Source organism: Phalangium opilio, unplaced genomic scaffold (assembly GCF_054372755.1).
Source record: "Phalangium opilio isolate 3A_F unplaced genomic scaffold, DU_Popi_V2 ptg000537l_1, whole genome shotgun sequence".
In the NCBI taxonomy this organism is placed as follows: Eukaryota; Metazoa; Arthropoda; class Arachnida; order Opiliones; family Phalangiidae; genus Phalangium; species Phalangium opilio.
In genome coordinates, this window is record NW_028324243.1 from 1783907 (window position 1) to 1805190 (window position 21284).

General features: G+C 36.8%; 1 protein-coding gene across 1 annotated transcript; it reads left to right on the forward strand.

Annotated features, from left to right (window-relative positions):
- The first annotated feature begins 674 nt into the window (after positions 1–674).
- On the forward strand, positions 675–20598 carry LOC149588751 (MFS-type transporter SLC18B1-like). Its single transcript, XM_089862100.1, has 9 exons — positions 675–761; positions 11074–11139; positions 11773–11868; positions 12079–12152; positions 18507–18657; positions 18729–18797; positions 19197–19335; positions 20030–20173; positions 20528–20598. Exons 1-9 carry the CDS (start codon positions 675–677, stop codon positions 20596–20598), a joined length of 897 nt encoding a protein of 298 aa, XP_089718226.1.
- The last annotated feature ends 686 nt before the right edge of the window (positions 20599–21284 follow it).

Sequence of the window (21284 nt, forward strand, 5' to 3'; positions counted from 1 at the left end):
ATACGCAAAGGCTTAGGTTTAAGAGAAAGTAAACGTCTTCTTTTCTCGATATTATAATAGCAATCGTTTTCAATACTGAATTGCGAGCTACACTTACTTCTAAATCGCCGACTTGATTTACAGTTGAGGAAATTTCTGCTTCTAAAATGGCATAAACGTCCTTAACGGAAGTTCTCGCACTTCCCGGCCATTTCCGAGCCGAAACTGATGCAAACGACAGCTAAAAAGGTCATGATCTCGACCAGTCTGGGAAATAAGGATATTTTTTATGCTAGTCCTTGGGACCAGTGACCTCCCTAGTGTCCCAAATAATAAACTGGTCTCAGGACTAGTCCCAGCCTTTGTTCTCCTATTTGCAATTAATAATCAAAATCATAGATATGTATAAATACTAAGTATTATGGATTCCCATCTCTCACCTTCCACAAGGCAAGAGGTTACTTTCAAATAAAAAAACATCCAATACATTAAATCCATTATGTAATCTTATCTAAGGGAGCGGCAGCCATTAACTTCGTAATTAAAAAGTGCTTTGATATTTCAAATGACATTGATATGAATCCCAATCTCTACAGTGTTTATAAGATCCGTGATTTGGATTTTAGTTACGTATCATTAAACGATATATGATAATTTACAAATATTCAACTTTTTTCAATAGTCATGGGGCAGAAATGAGAAAATTAATTGCCCAAAAAATGCGACAACCGGTACTCCGCTACGGAGGAACTTGCAAAAGTACCGGTGTAATCACGGATCAGGTAAGTTGAATATTATTATTTTCCCATTGTAACGCGCTTACAGATTATCGGCCGTGATTTCCCTCCTTTTTCTTTCCTTCTGGGAGATTCTTAGCCGGGCACCTTGTTCCGCGCACATAGTCATCGGGCGTCGACTGTTTTAATTTTCGGTAAAGGCTTAATGCGTCGCGCTGCAATTTTTTAGTGCTTTAACGGAACATATATCATTATTTTATTTTTTATTAATAGTAAATTATGGTTCCTAGATAAAACTGAAGCAAAGGTATTGGCTTTTAACTCTATCCCTTCACCAAAAACTCTAGTAGATAAGTGTTTAAGATGGATTAAAGCCTGTGGGAGGGTCGAATTAACGCCCGATAAAATTAAAAAATATCTCTACATGTGCAGTGAACACGTATAATTGGAGGCGTTGGTTCAAAGGCCTAAGCTAGCATCAACAAGTTGGGAAAACCAAAATATTACCTCTCCGAGTCAAGAGGTCATCAACAAGTTGGGAAAACCAAAATATTACCTCTCCGAGTCAAGAGGTCTACTACTGCAAACTTATTTACCTAGATATGGAATTATTTCTCTTTTTTGAAGTAAAAATTTACAAATTATTGAAGCAGTATTCCAAGCATTGCGAATATATATAGTAAAGCAAACGACATTTTACATCAAATAAGGATAAATCTTGGACACATGGAAATCAGTCAATGGGGAAAAGAACAGGAAATGAAGTGTATAAATTTTGGAGAGATATAACCTTTATGTGTTTGCAAAGGCCCAATTGTCTACGCTTCAGCTGTTTACCCGTGTTATGCGTGTTAAGGTTAAATAACACCAAAGCTGATTTGTGGCTAAACGCACTGAAAGTCTTGCGCACCATAAAAAGAATGAAAACTCCGTAGCTAATACCCGTTTACCATCAGCCCTTTCACTGGTCTAATTGCCACCATGATCTTTTCTTCGATTATTATATCTACACCTCATTATTTAAGCGTGTATTTAACTTTCGGCTCACTCTGAACCGTTAATGTCTCTTCAATACAGACACAAAAATCACCACCCATAGTTTACTACACCCTGGGCCTCAATTACTTACTCTTTAGTTCACTAGGCCTATTACGGATAATACTTTATAACCGACAGTGTGTAAGCCTTAGCGTTCTTCTTGAAAGTTGAAGTAACTAAAGCAAGGATTATTCTATATACAGATGTAGTATAGCTTAAATATTATATAAACAGCCATTTCAAATAATAATATTAAAAAATGTCCTTGGAATATCAAAATGAAACAGTGCTTTCAAGTTACAAAACTACTAAATGCATCGTAATTACGAAAAATACTTCCACATATTCACTTTATATTATGGAAAAATGGAATATTAAGGTTCTGTATGATTTCTTAACACATCAACACAAGGCTAACTGCTAACGCGACGCACTAGTGTAACAATGGACGGACACACATAGACAAAAACATAGACTGCTTTTAACTCTTTCCGTATTAATTTTGAGTTGAGAAACAAGATTATCTTAAATATTAAAATAAATATAATTAATATTAAATATTTTCTTCGTTAGTTGTTCGCCTTATTGAGAGTTACATCGTTTTGATAAAGAACAATTAAACATTCTTGAGAGGCTTGACTAATATTGCGTTTGAAATGAAGCATACGCCGGTTGCTTCCCCTTACTCAAATAGGTAGTATATAAGGGTGTCGAACTACAGTTAAAAGCAAGAACAACCGCAATTGCGAAAACCTTTGGTGGACAACCCACCTTAGGGAGGCTAGACGTTTCTCGTAACCCTAGGTGATCGCCGTGAATGTCTTAAACCAAACGATGACGATGGAGTTAGAAGCCAATGAGACAGATTGGTGTCTATGTGGAATAGACGGAAGACCAGTAGATGGTGGTGTTTAGAAGCCAGTATGTACAGACTGGTGTCCAAGTGGATGGACAAAGACCAGAAGATGACGGTGTGAAAACTCAAGTAGAGGAGCCATTTCCGTGACTGTGAAAGCAGTTCGGAAATGGCGAACACGTTTGCTCCGATTTGGAAACTGCGAACGCGGTCACGTGGGTGTAACAACAGACACACACACAAACACACAGACGGACACACACGATCATTACAGAACCTCTCCGTGACTTACGTCACTCGGAGAGGTAAAAACCCGCAATTTTTTGAATTGGATTTGCGTGGTCACGTGATGCGCGTAACCAATGTAACTAGGTGCGCGTGCGGAGAGGCCGAAGCCTGAGCTATAAGAATGGGCAGTCGAAGACTCCCTCACCCCCTATATCCTCCTAGATTACTGGAGCACTCAACAAATAATACACATTTTCAAGTTGACTAATAATGAATAGCGCGAATTTATTCTTCGTGAAATTTTCTCGTGAATAGGCAGGCTTACGATTCATTACTATTGCCGAAGCAGCGCGCCATATTGCAGTAAAAGTCAATAATAAAGCACACAGAGACGCGCTGTGGTCAAGCACTTCTATAAGGTAATTAAATATTGCTCCGATATGGAGAAATATTCCTGAAATGTAATCGTTCTTTCAGACTTGCCCTAAAGAAAAAGTGTTTGCCCACTTTTGCGGTGATTAAGGATGAGGTCTTTATAATGTAATGTATTTAACCAGGGATAGATTTTTTTTAAGACGGAATGGGTAACAGGGTTATTCGGGTGCGCGTCCAAGTCCACGACCCCCTTACCCGTGACCCCTTTGTCTGCCAAGTTGGAATGGGCTCGGATTTGAAATACGATTTACTTCTCTTCGTTGAAGTTATAGTGATGCTGTAAAAGTCTTCATAGATATTACAACACGAACAGGTTTTAACAAAACACTAAGCTCTCAAAACTCCTGGTTATTCACTAAGCCTTGGTTAACTTCATCAAATCCGCTTACAAAATGATGAGGATAGTAGACATGATTGGATTTAGAAAGAATTAGCGAACACTTTTCACCCTTACAGATGTACTCCAAATCCAAAACATCGGCACCAAATTCACTAAATACCTTCTTAATTGCTATTAAAAACAATTCCCGAATAATTTCCGGACCCTCGCTTTTAGACGGCTCCATTTTGAACCCCTGTGAAGACGCTTATCTGTACAACGCAAGAAGGGTCGTAGTCATAGCGACAGAGGTAAACAGGAATTACGTATTTTTGGCCGTCCTTGTCAGCAACGTCACCAATACCTAGTTTTAGTGAGCCAATAAGATAATTTAATTTTTTGGTTACTTGTTGAAGGAAGGGGCTCCATACTCGGCTATGAGTAGGACTGAAGTAAAGGCCAAACGTTGTCCATTCCGTCTTAACAAATTAAATCTATCCCTGATTTAACTCGAAGACATTAAAATTAAATAAAATACGCATTTGAAAACTATGAGCCGTTTTGTTTGCAATAATTAAGGATAAAAACTTATAAAATACCATCAACAGATCTAGGTGATATATTCCGCCACGGAGTAAGTTCATGTTTGTTCCGATATCTTTTAAGATGGGGAAATAATCTTGAAAACTTCATGATTCTTAAAAAATTGCGATTAAAGTACTATCTTTAATATCCGTATTTAAAGTTGAATCCAGTATATATTCCCTCATAATTTAATGTATTTAACTCGAAGAGATTAGAATAAAATATACGCATTTGAAAACAGTTAGCCATATTTTTTAATAATAGTAATAACGAAGGGTGACATATTTGGTCGTTGAAATTCTTATTATATACTTTCGTTTTTTATATATGTTAAAATGATAAGACTACTTAGTTAAGCTGCACTCAGTAGCGTCGCTAGGGTTTGAAATTTGGGAGGTGCTAAATCTGGGCAAACTATTTGAAAGCTATTATAAGAATTTAATATAAAAAATTGCATAATGGATTCCTTGGAAAATGTGTAGACCTTTAAAACTCTCCGTAAATTTTTGTCAACGTAAAATTATTCGTATTTTAGAGATACACAACCTTTTATTGATAAAGACTACGGAACATATTAAGAAGGATTTTCACTCGTCTTAGGTCTATTTTTAGTTTTGGTTAGCTTTTAGTCCACACTATTGGGACTCCGTTCGAAAGAACATGGAACATTTTACTAGTCTCCATCTGTTTTTTTAAAACTTGATAAAATATGTATTGGAACTAGTGTTATAAAACTAAAAGAAATACCAATTAATATTTCAGTTTTGAAATTTTAATTATCATAATGCCAAGCAAAAATAAACAATTTCCTAAATGTTCCAAGAAATGATAAATTATTTCCATTTTTTACGTTAGAGTGTGTAACCTCCAATTTCCTTTAACAATAAAAAACCTAATTTTTGAAAAACGAGCGAGTTTTATTTAACTATTAAAACATTAGAATATAAACCACTTTCAGCAAGTAAAAGTGTAAAATTTCTGCTGAAACGCCGGTTTTATTAAAAAAAAAAAAAAAAAACAACAACAACCGGGTTTTATTGTGTTTTTCTGAGTTTTATTGGTTATTTTGGGTTTTTTCCGGTGAGATATTTAGCAGTTTCGTGCTTGTAGAAATTGTCATTCAAAGGTCACTGCTTAGTAAAAAAAAACTTAAAATATTTCATAAAAAAAGAAATATTATTAATTAATACTTTTGAAGTTGAAACCAAACTCTTTTTATAATGAAATTATTCTATCATTCAAATCAATCAAAACTAAAAATCTAAGTGATGGGTTTTATCAAGTAGGTTTTTTATGGTGGGTAAAACCCAGTAAAACTCGTGGGGTTTTTTTGGGCTAGGTTTTTTAATTCGAGCCCTGCTTAGCAGATCAACTTTAAAACTTTCATAATTTTGATAAAATCAACGAAAATCTATTAAAATAGTTGTCTATCCCTTTAATTCTCAAATTAATAATGGCGTTTTCCTTTGTGTCCTCGCGGAGCGCTCCCATGGAGGAATAAAACTGGGAGATCCTATTCTTCAAAAACAGTCTTTAACGAAGCTGGAAACTACTACTACCATTTTTATTGCTCCTTGTTAGCGCTCCGCGAGGACCCAAAGGAAAACGCTATAAGTGTAAATTTAACAAGAGTGTTGTGCTTGGTGCTTTAAACGAACTCAGTGAATTGCATCAAAATATTTTAGTGTTTAAAAACTGACATTCATTCCAATGAGTCGCAGTGGTTCATCCATCGGTAAATTTCCGTCTGTCACGTCAAGATGTGTCAGTCCTATGCACCAGTTTTGACGATTCGCTAAAGAAGGAATCTCAGCAATAAGGCTACTATGAATATGCCACGCCTGTTAGCAACGAAAAGTTGTTATTCAACGAAAAAGTTAACGAACAAGAGTCATAAACCAACAGACTTTAAAAGCAGAAATCAATAAATTATATAAACCTCCTAATATTCAATGATTTTCAAGTGTCGGTGACAGCCAGTTTCATAGATATACCTTGGAGGTAATAGCTTAACTGGAGGTGAAAAGAGGGTGATATATGTTCGGCAGCATAAGTTACTCACTATGTTTTAGTATACTTGGACCTAAAATTGCGGCGCCATCTATGGCGTGCCTCGGTTTTTAGCCACATCGTATGTATGAAAATTAAAAAAAATGGTGTTTTTTTTTTTCACTACTAGATGCCACCAGAGGAGTAGGCCCACCTTACCGCGAAGTATGCTGGGTGTTTTAATTGTCAACCATGGGTGCAAGACCTCTCTGTAATAGGTACAGGCTTTTCGCCTCCAGTCAAGCTGGTTCTTCCTAGAAAATAGGGAAAGTTGTCAGTTGATAAGATCACACATTTTCCCGTTGGAAGCGGCGCTAAGGACGTCTTAAGCAATTAATATACAATTTCACACAAACGTTGATAGCATACTACAACTCTCATAAAATACATATGGATTGCACCTCATCATTCACGTCTAGAAAAACTGCTAAATGCCCTCGATGAAAAACAAAGTACATGGTATCGATCGGAATCTGATGTATATTTGTTCAGAAAATTGATAGTGTTCATTGTCAAATATTCGAAGTCACCGACACTTTATAACTGTGACGAGTTTAAACTCCCGAACTTTTTTTGACGAGGAAAAACTGGAGTTTCTGTATTTTTTAATGTGGTCTAGCCCGAGTAAGTGTTCGATCACTACCCCAAACACATTTTGAAGGATTAACTTCACTGTAATTTATTCTAATTCAAACTAGCTACACAAACTTTATGAAAGTTTAAAATAAAGTTGAATGAACAACAAAGTAACTTTTATATATACAAAAACGGATTTATGTACTAAGAACGTCGGATCATAGCTTTAGCCTCTGGTACCATCCTCGCATACTTTATTGAGAAACTTCGTCTGCTTATATTTTGACTCCACCCACAAATTATGTATATAGCGACTTCTAGTGGTCGGAAATATCATTCTAATCTCTATTTTTGTGGTTAGATAATTTTTTTCCCCAAATTTTGCCAGTGGTAAAAAAGCAAAGTGGGCAATCATGTGATATAACTCCCGATTTAGTGGAAGTTTAAAGTTAAGAATATATATACAATTGATGTTTCTTTAAATATTTACTTTTATTATCTGGATTTTCTTTCTTTGTACTAAAATTATTATTTTAGTACATTTAAAAGTTATTATAATTATTTACTTTACTTATGCAGTATCTACATTTAAAGCCCAAAATACATGAAAGAATAAGGCCGATAGATGGCGAGCGCGAGTTTTGAAATTATAAGTTACTCCCATCAAAACATACAAAGTAGTCGAGGATGGGTAGGTAATTTGCTACGTTCAACATTCTTCTTACATAAATCCGCTTTTAACCCTCCTCGATGTGAAAACAGGATATCCAAACCCAGAGCCGGAAATAAGCACAGGACACCGGACATTGCCCACTAAAATTTTAAAATGTCACACATTTTTTTTGTAAACTTATGGGGTCAATGGACATTTTGACTAATAACTTTTTTCGAAGTTTTGGTAGCTAGACTATGAAGGTGGAACACTATATTTGCGCACTCCAGTGGACAATGTCCTACAAATTTTTCAGTCAAAGAGGGATCACTGGACACATGTTCTATAAGATATTTTTCGTGCTTTCGGCCCTGTCCAAATCCAAGGTATAAAGACATACAAGGGGTTGATACATTGTCGTCTCTGCAATGAACATTATACTTTTTACGATGACTTCACGGAGAAGTATTACACTGGACGTGCGCGGTTGTCAAATCGGAGCAAACGTATTCGCAATATCGGGCCCGCGTTCGCAGTTCACGGGATTAAGATGTACGTTGCGATTGGCTAAGGTTACGAGAAACGCCTACCCTCCCAAAGGCAGGTCTTCTACCAGGGAGGAGAGACTTACTCCCTGCTTCTACCGAGGGTTCACGCAATTGCGCTATTTCTTACCACTTATCGGGAAACAATCGCCTTCTATACCCTAAATTTCCAAAAATTGTTAAAGAGGCCTACGCTTGAATTCAAACGTCAATAATAGCTGTTTAAAATTATTTTAGGAATAAAGTTTCTTAAAACGACTTAACTAGAATTAAGGTAAATTACGGACGATTAAAATAATTAATAAGAAAAACCTCTTCATTGGGAAGATAGCCTCTCATCTCGCCTCGAAGAGGTTTATTTGGTTTACCAACTTGTTTATTGTGATACTTGTACTGAATAGGAATTTACCTTTGAGCGAAAATGATCACTTCTTTAGCTATCAATGCAAATTAAAACGTTTTTGTAAAAAAATTGAGAAAATTACGAATCCTCAAACTAAAATTGTGAATTTGCATAACTCTACCTACGTGTGTTGACATAACTTATTAGCAATTAACCCAATAACGAAGCTGTAGCAGCGCAAAACGAAATATGATGGAACCAGCACGAACTAGATATAGCCGGGGATCATTGAAGCTATGGTTTCGAAATAAGTTAAATTTAACCGTAAGCAATTCTTCTGCTTTGGCAAATAATAAATCTAAAATCTAAAAAATCATAACTTAGGTAAAGGAAAAGTATAGTTAACATTAACACAACCTAAAAAGAACGGTATTTTCTAAATATAAAAGGAAAAAGATAAAAAAAAAATAATAATAATAATAAATGATCTCTTATTACAAATTAACGGAAATTTTGTTACGCGTTTTTTCGGAGGTCTTTATTTGAAATTATCCATAAAATCTGAACCAAGTTATCATTCGGAGATATTTCCAGGATGTTTCACTATGCAGAATGGTTTCGTAATTAGTAGAAGAATCGATAAAAAATCACTTGATTTTCCTCTTGACCCTCCCTTTAAAACACTAGGGCAACGGCGAGAAGCTAAGCAAGTTCTTCAATATTCTTGTTTTTCTTAAGACAAACTTCCTATGCTTTAGAAAACGTGTTCCTCAACTACTACTTCAGGTAACCCTGACGTTAATAAACCTTCAAAGCCTGAACTACATTTTCACTCTGAGGAGATAAATACTGCTATCACAAAAACCTGGAAACACAAAATTGCAGGTTCAGTCACACGCAAAAAAAAAAAATAAATAACTCCAATTCTGTATATGACCAGTTGAAGTTGAAATTAAGATTTCTTCCAGATATATTTTTGATAGAAGGGTAAGTTTACAAATTTTAATTATTAAATATTTTTTGATAAACGAATATTATATTGCATTATGTAAGTATAAAATGAGATTCCGTGCTTTCCTGAAACTTATATAAAACACTGGCTTAGCTCAGAGCCCTGCATCTGCCGGGCTTAAGCCAGGTTGGGTCGCGGCTATTCAAATTTTCGAAAGAAAGGGGCCGGGCTTTTGCTTATTGTTCAAAAATTCAACTAGCGTCGCTAGGGTTTAAAATTTGGGGGGGGGGGCTAAGCTGGGCAAACTATTTGAATGTTATTATTAGAAATTCATAACGAAATATTGCATAATTGGTTCATGGCAATATGTATAGAGGTTTCCGAAAATGCGTGTCCACATGAAATTGTTCGTAAGAGTAGGTAACCGAATTTATGACTATGAGACAATTGTGGATGAAGGAATATCACTCGTCTTAGTTTTAGTTCTGGTTTGCTTTTAGTCCCAGCTCACTACTGGAACTCCCTTCGAAAGAACGTGAAACATTTTACATCTCTCCGTCTGTTGAATGGTCTTCTCTATTTGTTTTTCGTTCATTTATTAGTTTTTTGTAGAGATGGGCCGATACCGATCCCATATCGGTATCGGTACCGATATTTGGCTTTAACCGATATATCGGTATCGGTTAAAAATGAACCGATATTTCTACCCGATATTTTTTAAAGAAAAATATTTATGTTGAGAGTAGATGGCGCCATAACACTTAATTTTTAACGAATCACAAGCACAAGCACCAGTATGAGCACTTATACAAGCACAAGCACCAGTATGAGCACTTATACAAGCACAAGCACCAGTATAGGCACTAATACAAGCACAAGCACCAGTTCAAGCACTTATACAAGCACAAGCACCAGTACTAGCACTTATACAAGCACAAGCACCAGTGCAAGCACTTATACAAGCACCAGTACAAGCACAAGCACCAGTACAAGCACAAGCACCAGTACAAGCACGAGCACTTATACAGGCACAAGCACCAGTATAAGCACTTATACAAGCACAAGCACCAGTACAAGCACTTACACTTTTTCTTATTTATTGAATATTGATATCGGTTAATTTATCGGTATCGGTTTAGTATGGGTTTAATCGAAGGATCGGGTAAAATATCGGTAACGGTTTAATATCGGTTTAATTGTTGGATCGGGTAAAATATCGGTATCGGTAGGTATCGGTTTCCCAAGTATCGGATTATATCGGTATCGGTTTAAACTGGTATCGGCCCATCTCTAGTTTTTTGTACAAAATTGTACTGTTTGATAATGGAATTCATCTCTACAAAGCTGAAACTTGACGAATCTATCAATATATTTTTTATATGTTGCTGTATAATTTTGGAGGGCTGATAGTAGTTTTTGGGTAGGGTTTTCGAATTATTTTGACGGGGCTAAGTTTGAAATTTGGGGGCGGGGCCTACCAACGCCACTGCAAAATTAGGACCGGGCCGGATTTGGTTCTCCTTTAATTCAAAATTCAAATGAAAGATAATTTAAATGAAAATAAGCTCTTCAACTCATCGCAATCAGATGAATGGAATAGGAACGACTAATTGAGAAACAGAAAAACGCTAATTTTTATATATACATAACTTTATAAGATATGTACCATACTGGTTGCTGAGAGCTAGTTATGATCATGAAGTGACGTAGGTGAAACGTCATAAAAAAATCCACCCTGTATTTGTAATTTATTTCGTTAATGATTTCACTGTTATTTAGAATATGGCTGACTCGGAGACGAAAGCCGATGGAAATGAAAACCAAGCTAAGCCTGATCTTAAAACAGTAAGCGTTTTAGTAGCGTTTCTGAGCATTGCACAGTTTTTCGTCTTTCTATCAGCGTTCATACCGTCGTCTTTCTATCCAGAAGCAGTAAGTTAAAAAAATCTAAACTACAACGTTTAGAGCTTCGTATTATCTATCCATTATGCGCAAATTAGTGAATAATCGATTATTTATAATACGATTTAGCATAAAGTGCACAACTTCTGTGGATAAGATAAAACGACGTGGATTATGGATAGATAATGCCGAGCTCTAGCAACGTTTACCTCTAAAACACACCTTAATAGCATAACTTCATAAGGTATGCATGTTCCATAAGCTTGTCACTGCTTACTGATAGCTTGCCATGAAGTGAGGTAGGTGAAAAGTCGTAGATTCTCGTTAAGCGACACCTGGTGAGGCACTGTCAAAGGCTTAGTACAGACTAAATAGGATGATGGACTCCAAAATTAACCGAGTGTAGTCGATTCTCGCTTGTCGTTCTCAAACTAGCTCTCTTTATATCTCTAGCATTACGAAGTATAGGAAATGCTACACTTATGGAACATATCTTATAAAACTATGTCGCATGCAAAAGATTATAAGAATTGTGATGTTTCCCGAAAGGTTGAAAATTTAAGCCCTATTTTCTAGGCGCAAGCAAAAGGTCTTCATGGAGTGGAGATTGGCTGGATATTAGGCGTTCTTCACCTTTGTGTTATATGCGTTGTGTATATCGAATTTAAACTGGTAAGTAAACATAATCTAGTTACGGCTTATTCAAATAGTTTGAATGATCGTTTGCTTGTAATTCGATCACTGGTTGGGACTAAGCATATGATTAAAGGCTCTATTGTCATTATGTTACTGGGTAATTGCCACGTTTGACTCGAACACAGGCAATTTATTGATAAATATGTTATTAATTGTCATAGCATTAATAGATAACATTTCTTACAGATCTATTTCATTTCCCTTAAAAAACAACTAATTCTGGGATTGGTTGCGTCCGGATTAGCATCTATCCTTTTTGGGTAAGATTAATGCTTGTTATGAATTTTAAACGCCATTTTATGACGTCCAGAGTAATGAATTAGAAATCAAGGCTTATCACATGGAGCACAAATCCTTAAAATATAAAAGTGCACGTTGTTTAAAATTTGAAGCAAGGTGTAACACCACGGCGCTAGTTTGAACAAGTTGGGAAAACCAAAATATTACCTCTCCGAGTCAAGAGGTCTACTACTACAAACTTATTTACCTAGATATGGAATTATTTCTCTTTTTTGAAGTAAAAATTTACGAAATATTGAAGCAGTATTCCAAGCATAGCGAATAATACAGTAAAGCAGACGACATTTTACATCCAATAAGGATAAATCTTGGACACATGGAAATCAGTCAATGGGGAAAAGAACAGGGAATGAAGTCTACGCTTCAGCTGTTTACCGTATAATCTGATAGCTACATTCACAACTGGTCTGCAGTGTAAACACTATCGTCTCGTCTCACCTCAACAATATTCTTAGTTTGCCAACATGAATGTTAACGTTAAATAACACCAAAGCTAAATTATAGCTAGACGCACTAATAGTCAATGCGCACCATAAAGAGAATAAAAAGTCTGTAGCTACTACCCGTTTACCATTAGCCCTTTTACTATTCTAATTGCCACCATGATCTTTTCTTCTATTATGAAATCATAACCTGATTATTTAATAGTGTATTTAACTTTCGGCTCATTCTGAACCGTTGATGTCTCTTCATTTCAGACACGAAAATCAAAGCCCAAAGTTTACTTCACCTCAGGCCTCAATTATTTACTCTTTGATTCACTAAGACTATTACGGATGATACTTTATATACCCGCCGGAGTCTAGGTCTTAGTTTTCTTCATGAAATCACTAAACCAATGATTATTCTATATTCAGATGTAGTATAGCTTAAGTAATATATAAACAGTCATTTCAAATAACAATTCTAAAACAAATCTTTGGAATATCAAAATGAAACAGAGCTTTAAAGCTACAAAAGTACTAAATGCATCATAATTACGAAAAATACTTCCACATATTCACTTTATATTATGGAAAAAGGGAATATTAAGGTTCTGTATGATTTCTTAACACATTTCTTAACATGATTTCTTAACTGCTAACGCGACGCACTAGTGTAACAATGGACGGACACACACAGACAAAAACATAGACTGCTTTTTAACTCTTTCCGTATTAATTTTGAGATGAGAAACAAGATTATCTTTAATATTTAAATAAATATAATTATTTTTAATTATTTTAATCTTCAATAATTAACATTAATAATAGTTAAATCGTTTAAAATAAAGTTATACCTATTATCATCTCAAACTTTGCTAATATTGACGTTTAAAGTGAAGGGTACCCCTCTTCCCGCTTTCTTCAAACTTTGGGGTATATATATACGATTCGTTTCCATTATAATAGTAAGGAAAAACCGCAAATGCGAAAACCTTTGGTAGCGATCCTACCTTAGGGAGGCTAGACGTTTCTCGTAACCCTAGCTGATCGCCGCGTATATCCTAAAACCAAATGATGATAATGGAGTAGAAGCCAATGATACAGATTGGTGTCTTTGTGGAATAGACGGAAGACCAGTGGATGGTGGTGTTAGAAGCCAGAATGTACAGGCTGGTGTCCAAGTGGGATGGACAAAGACCAGAAGATGATGGTGATTAGAAGCCAGTATGTACAGACTGGTGTCCATGTGGGATGGACGAAGATCAAAAGATGGTGGTGATTAGAAGCCAGTAAGTACAGACTGGTGTCCAAGTGGAATGGACGAAGACCAGAAGATAGTGGTGATTAGAAGCCAATGAATACAGACTGGTGTCCATGTGGGATGGACGAAGACCAAAAGATGGTGGCTTCTAATAAGCCAGTAAGTACAGACTGGTGTCCGTGTGGGATGGACAAAGACCAGAAGATGGTGGTGTGACAACTCAAGTAGAGGAGCCATTTCCGTGACTGTGAAAGCAGTTCGGCAATGGCGAACACGTTTGCTCCGATTTGGAAACTGCGAACGCGGTTACGTAGGGTCTGACAGACAGACAGACAGACACACAGACACACAGACACGGCCGGTGTAATACCTCTCCGTGACGTCATCGTCACTCGGAGAGGTAAAAATCATTACTTGTGGTTGTACCAAGGTGTGCCGAAGAGTGGGTTATGTTTCTAGAGAAAAGAGAGAAAATTTGATTTTCACGTGTTTCTTGTCAGTCTTTTGTTCAATTTTGCATTATTGCCAATACTATTATGTTTTACATAGAGCTCGGCATTATCTATCGATTATCCACGTCATTTTATCTTTATCCATACTCGAAAATTATCCACAGAACTTGCATGTTAAATCGTATTATATCCACAACTTTCAGGGGCGTCGGAAGTGTTTTGAAGTTGGGGGGGGGGGGCTCAGACTCCAATGAAGACCAAGGAGGATGTATGGGATGACGCCCCAAACCTGCTCCGGAGCTGTTTCTTAGACATTGTTCTGTCACCTCTGTGAATCAGTGTATTCACACATCTAACATTAACGGCACGAATTACGCGATAACGATGTCAATGTGTAACTAAACCAACATGTATAACGGTCTAACGGATTTTGACAATTTGACTTAGGAGGCTACAGGCTAGTTCCAGTTTTCAGGGGATATACACCGGGGATGAAACATGAAACAAATGCTTAAGAGGAGGATTGGGATATTCACCGGGGATGAGGCATGAGAGTTTAAGGGGATATTCACCGGGGATGAGGCATGAGACTGTAAGGGGATATTAACCTGGAATGAGACTATGCATAAGTTATTTCTCAAGGGGTGAGACTACTATTAAAGAAATTCAGAAAGTATAGCTAAAATATGCTTTACAGTTTTTTGTAATGCAGTATGTCTTAAAATATAGAAATTTTTACCTCTCCGAGTGACGTATGTCACGGAGAGGTTCTAAAATCGACAGGCATGTCTGGGTGTGTGTGTGTGTGTGTGTGTGTGTGTGTGTGTGTGTGTGTGTGTGTGTGTCAGGCTGTTGTTATTGACTTACACCCCAGGGGACCGCGTTCGCAGTTTCCGAATCGAAGCAAATGTGTTCGCCATTTCCGGACCGCATTCACAGTTCCCGGAAAATTCAAAACTTGAGGCTATCCACAATTCAACTGGCCACTACTATTTCATCTGACTAGTCAATTGTCCATTCCACATGAACACCAATCTGTATTCACTGGCTTCTAACACCACCACCTTCTGGGCGTTGCTTTTGTCTATCCCACAAAGACACCAGTCTGTACTTACTGGCTTCTAACACCACCATCTTCTGGTCTTTGTTTTTGTCCATCCCACATGGACACCAGTCTGTACACCTGGCTTCTACACCACCATCTTCTCGTCTTTGTTTTTGTCCATCCCACATGGACACCAGTCTGTACACCTGGCTTCTACACCACCATCTTCTGGTCATTGTTTTTGTCCATCCCACATGGACACCAGTCTGTACACCTGGCTTCTACACCACCATCTTCTGGTCATTGTTTTTGTCCATCCCACATGGACACCAGTCTGTACACCTGGCTTCTACACCACCATCTTCTGGTCATTGTTTTTGTCCATCCCACATGGACACCAGTCTGCACACCTGGCTTCTACTCCATCATCATCCTTAAGGTTAAGACATACGCGGCGATCGGCCAGGGTTACGAGAAACGTCCGGCCTCCCAATGGCGGGGCTTCCACCAAAGGTTCACGCAATTGCGCTGTTCTTATCCATAGCTGCGATTCGAAATCCTTATATACTACCTATTAGAATAAGGTGAAGCAACCGGCGTATGCTTCATTTTAAACGCCAATATTAGTCAAGTCTCTCAAGAATGTTTAATTGTTCTTTATCAAGACGATGTAACGCTCAATAAGGCGAACAACTAACGAAGAAAATATTTAATATTAATTATATTTATTTTAATATTTAAGATAATCTTGTTTCTAAACTCAAAATTAAAACGGAAAGAGTTAAAAAGCAGTCTATTTTTTTGTCTGTGTGTGTCTGTCCGTTGTCACACTAGTGCGCCGAGTTAGCAGTTCGCTTTGTTTTGATGTGTTAAGAAATCCTACAGAACCTTAATATTCACTTTTTCATAATATAAAGTGAATATGTCGAAATATTTTTCGTAATTACGATGCATTTAGTACTTTTGTCGCTTTAAAGCTCTGTTTCATTTTGATATTCCAAGAATGTTTTTTAATATTGTTATTTGAAATGGATGTTTATATATTACTTAAGCTATACTACATCTGTTTATAGCATAATCCTTTCTATAGTGATTTCAAAACGAACGCAACGATATTGGTCAAATGTATTTTTATTTGTCAACAGGCCTAGTAAACCAAAAAGTAAACGCTTGGGTTTGGTTTTCGTTTCTGTAATGCAGAGACATTAACGGTTCAGAGTGAGCCGAAAGTTAAATACACTGTTAAATAATTAGGCTTAGATTTTATAATCATGGTGGATATCTGGGCCGCGTTCAGCAGAGCGCAGTGCTGTTAGCAGTGTCGTACAGGACGGGATTTTGCTTTTGAATTTGACGTCACGGTGCTCAGCGCTGAGCCAGCGCGGTCTTCAAAGAAAATAGTCGGGTTTTGGGAAAACGTGACGTAAAACGCGTAGTTCTCAGCTTGGCGAAAAAACATGGAGGAATTAATACAAATAGCTCTTGCTGATTCTGATGGGACTATAGCTATTTAATTGGCGTGAAACCATTTGATGACGCGAGAATTTTAAGAGACATGTTACTTTCTAATTTTAATTATAAAAGACGTTGTTATCTATCTCTTTAAATATGTTATCATACAATTTTTTTTAAGCCTTGGTACCTTGCACGCTTTATTGCGCTAGCGTCATTTTTAAAACACCGATGACCGGAAAAAAGCTATGACGACAGATCTCACCGGTAACCGTTTTCCAAAATCCGCTGTCATTTTGGGGAGCTCTGCTGGACGCAGCCCAGACCAGTGAAAGGTCTGATCGTAATCGGATTATAGCTTCGTGTTTTCATGCTATTTATGGTGCGCATTTACTTCCAGTGTGTGTAGCCACAAATAAGCTTTGGTGTTATGTAACGTTAACAGTCATGTTGACAAACTAAGAAAATCGTTGAGGTGAAACGAGAGGATAGTGTTTACATGGCAACCCTGTTGTGAATATGGTTTTGAACATAGAGGGTATACAGTTGAGGAGTAGAAAATTCGGCCTTTACAAAAACGTAAAGGTAATATCCCTCCAAAGGTTTAGCTCTTCATTTCCCGTTTTTCCCCCATCGGATGATTTTAATGTGTACAAGTATATCCTTATTGGATGTAAAATGTCGTCTGATTTACAGTATATTTGCTATGCTTTGTATACTGCTTTAATATTTCATAAATTTTAACTTCAGTATTTGTTCTTAAAAAAAGAAACATTTCCATATCTGGGTAAGTAAGTTTGTAAGTAGTCCTCCTCGGAGAGGTAATATTTTGGTTTTCCCAACTTGTTTATTTTTAATCTAAAATTTAATACCTAAATGAATACAAACTAAGAAAATTAAAAACCAAATGTGAGGGGGCTGCGCCCCCTCACATTTTGTTATAGCAGGGGCTTGAGCCCTCCCTGCCCCCCCCCCCCCCCGGTTCCGACGCCACTGACAACTTTGTTTATAAATAATCGGTTATCCAACAATTTGTGGATAATGGATAGATAATTCCGCGCTCTAGTTTTACACGGTATTATGAGTTCTGCAAGCGTAAAACTGTTTTGCCTAACACTGAGTTAATTTTGGGATGTGCTGACAATAAATTAACAATTCTTCTGAGATCTCATTGTCTTCATCCAGATAACATTGAAAACTTATCATAAGATATAAACATTTCAATGGAAACTTTCTTTAATCGACTTTCCTCATGCACTCTCTTTTGTATAATCCTCCATGATTTCCGCATTGCACTTATGCCAGATTCATAAGTACTCCAATGAAGGCAGTGGTGGATGGATAAAATTATTTGAAGTAATAAATGAGACACGTGACCATGCAACGCTTATAGTTCGTTTAATTTCGCAAACTACCATCAGGGAATCGCTGCAATTTCCCGAAAATAAAGACTAGATGTCCAGTTCCACTCTATACGTAGTCTTTTGATCTTGGCGTCACGTGGTGATTGTGACGTATTTCAAAAATATTTTACCCACCTGTCGTTGCCTTCTTTGCAGTACCTTTAATGAAATGCTAACTCGAATCTGAATCTATGCTGAGCAGACGACGAGTTTATAGTGCCTGGCTCCAGGTTGTATTATTGTTTTAATTTCATAATGTGACAAATTAACTTCTAGACTTGCATATTTAATTGAAAACAAATCACTGTTCATGGCGAGTCAATTCTTGTGCAGAATAATTAATGGAATAGCACTTGCAACAACGGATATTTCAACTTTCATCATCGCCAATATTAAAGTTCCCATTGAGTACTTATCAACAGCAATGGTAACACTTGAAAGATAGCCGAATAAAACATTTAAAAACTTTCATGAACATATGTTTTACAATGTTTTAAGGGAGTTCTGGAAGGACTTATTGCATTTTCTATGCTTGTGGCAGCGCCACTTGGATCTATTTTATATCAAGTATAAAATTTTATCTGTACACTTAAAACCAGAGCTTCATTACATGAACGTGTCTCACTTCAGAATATCAGACATGTGTGTTAGAAATATTGCAGTGTTTTTTAAGGGGTGAGTGAACATTAGACAAACCAGTTCGTTGTTCAAAAACTACAAACGGACAAACATAGGACACGGCGTTCACTCTGGAATAACCAAAATACTTTGCTCTCGCTCGAGTCGTGTCGCAAAACAAAAACTTTCGAGAAAAGACCAGCGTGAGCAACTCTCGCGAAGGGTTAAACGAAAAACATTGCCTTCATTTTTACTCGCATGTCGAAAGAAATACCAAAGAAAATTTGTTCATGTAACGACTCTTTGCAACTTTTAAATTGTTAAATGAAATAATCCTTTTTTTTTCAGGTAGGGCCCTATTATACACCATTTGTTGTTGTTGGAGGGCTGTGTATTATCTACGCTATAGTCATTTTTATTGCTATACCTGAAACAGGTAAACTATTAACTGGCAATATATTTTACAAAATAGAACCTGAAGCACATGGTGTTCCAAAAAAGGTGTTGGCACTGAAATACAGTTTTATGACATTTTGCTAAAATTGACTTTCCTACAAACTCCAGTTTTCGCTTCGGAAAGGCAGGAGGCTTTTGTGGGCTGGATTTATAAGTGCAATTATAAATCCCGCCTTCTAGCCTGGAGTTCAGGAAAAACGTAAACTAGTATAGGGATTCACTGGACCCGCATTTTGCTTTAAGGAAATACGGACACGAAAATCTTAAAGCTGCGATTTAAAAAAATACCTAGGGTTCTCTTAACATCGATACGATTGTCTTTTACTTTTTAGCGCCATCTATTGATGGGCTAAAAAGTTATGCATATATATGGAACACTTACTGCCCCCACTTTTACCCCTTTTACCCCCTTTTTTAGCGCCTTTCCCCCTATATTACCCCCTTTTTTGCCCCATTATGACCTATATTACTGCTGGCCGGGCGTCTTTACCCGCCGTTCACAAGCTATGACGGGTGTGTTTACGGATGACCCCTTCACAAAATTAGCATCACTATTAGGGGGTCATTCGTAAAACATTCTAATCATAACTTGTAAACGGTGGTTCATAGGGAAAAATGTCATGGAATATATTCGACTCAAAAACGTCCATAGAGAACATTATACGTCGGCCTAACCATCCTTTTTGGAACACAATGTATTTGGAACTGAAAGTTTTTACTTTCAGAATCTAAGGAAAACATCACTATGGAATTCGCCATAAACAAAACCTTTACTAGAGGAACGTTTTATTACATATACGCCTTCCTTTTATATGGAGCTTTGCTCGGGTTTTTCGCTACAATGTTGGAACCAAAAATTAGAGAGGCAAGTATAATTTTTCGTGACTTGCATTGTAGCAACTACATTGTTGCACTAGAAATTAGTCTTTTAATAAATGTTTAATTAGAAAGCAGAATAGAAAGGCCACGGCTGCCGTCTTGGTAACAAAAGCCGCAAATGCTTCTAAAGCAGCCAGATAGTGCTCACAGTTAAACGTTGTTTATAGTAATGGATTGTAAGCATCGGAAAATTTAAATGGCCAAAAATTACCGACTGAACTGTAATTTTTGTTTTCTCAAAATTTCAAAAGGAAATTTACCGGTAAATTACGGATTTTAAAAATTATGGTAATTTCACATCTCTAGTTGAACTTTACTCGTGGATGATCTCGTGTTGCAATTAGAAAGACGTCAGAAATATGACGCGGCTTACAAAACTCGCGTAGAAATTGCCTTAAGAGAACAACTTATATAACTACCAGTATACAAACCCTTCATTATCTTGATGATCTAATTACTACAAAATTCTTAAAAATACTTACTGCTACATTTTATGGCATCCTTACTTAACCATCCTTCAATTTTCGAATTTTGACTTCCACATTTGATTCTAATTACTTACTCCAACATTCAAATCTTTTTGCTTTTGTAGTTAAAATTCTAAAACTAAGAATTAATTATGTACGTTAGGTGTAATATAGTTTACTTAAATTTCCAGTTTGGTCTGAATCTTTCACAAGTTGGCTGTGTAATGATGGTATCTAACTTTGTTCAAGCTGTTGCTTTCCCTATTTGGGGTCAAATTTGTGACCGAACTGTAAGTAGTACCGTAAGTTTATAAGATATGTTCCATAAGTATGCTACAACCTATACTTCATTATGCTTGAGACTTACTGAGAGCTAGTTCGAGAACGACAAGCCAGAATTGCAGACTACATTCGGTTAATTTTGCAGAACTTCCATCTTTCTATTTAGTCTGCACTAAGCCTTCGGCAGTGCCTCACCAGGCATCGCTTCACGTGAATCTGACGTTTCACTTACGTCACTTCATGACAAGCTCTCAGTAACCAGTGACAAACTTATGGGACATATCTCTGAACTTATGGTAGTAGTTTTGGTTCAAGTGAGGCTGTATGGGTTATCTTGTTTTTCTTATCACTA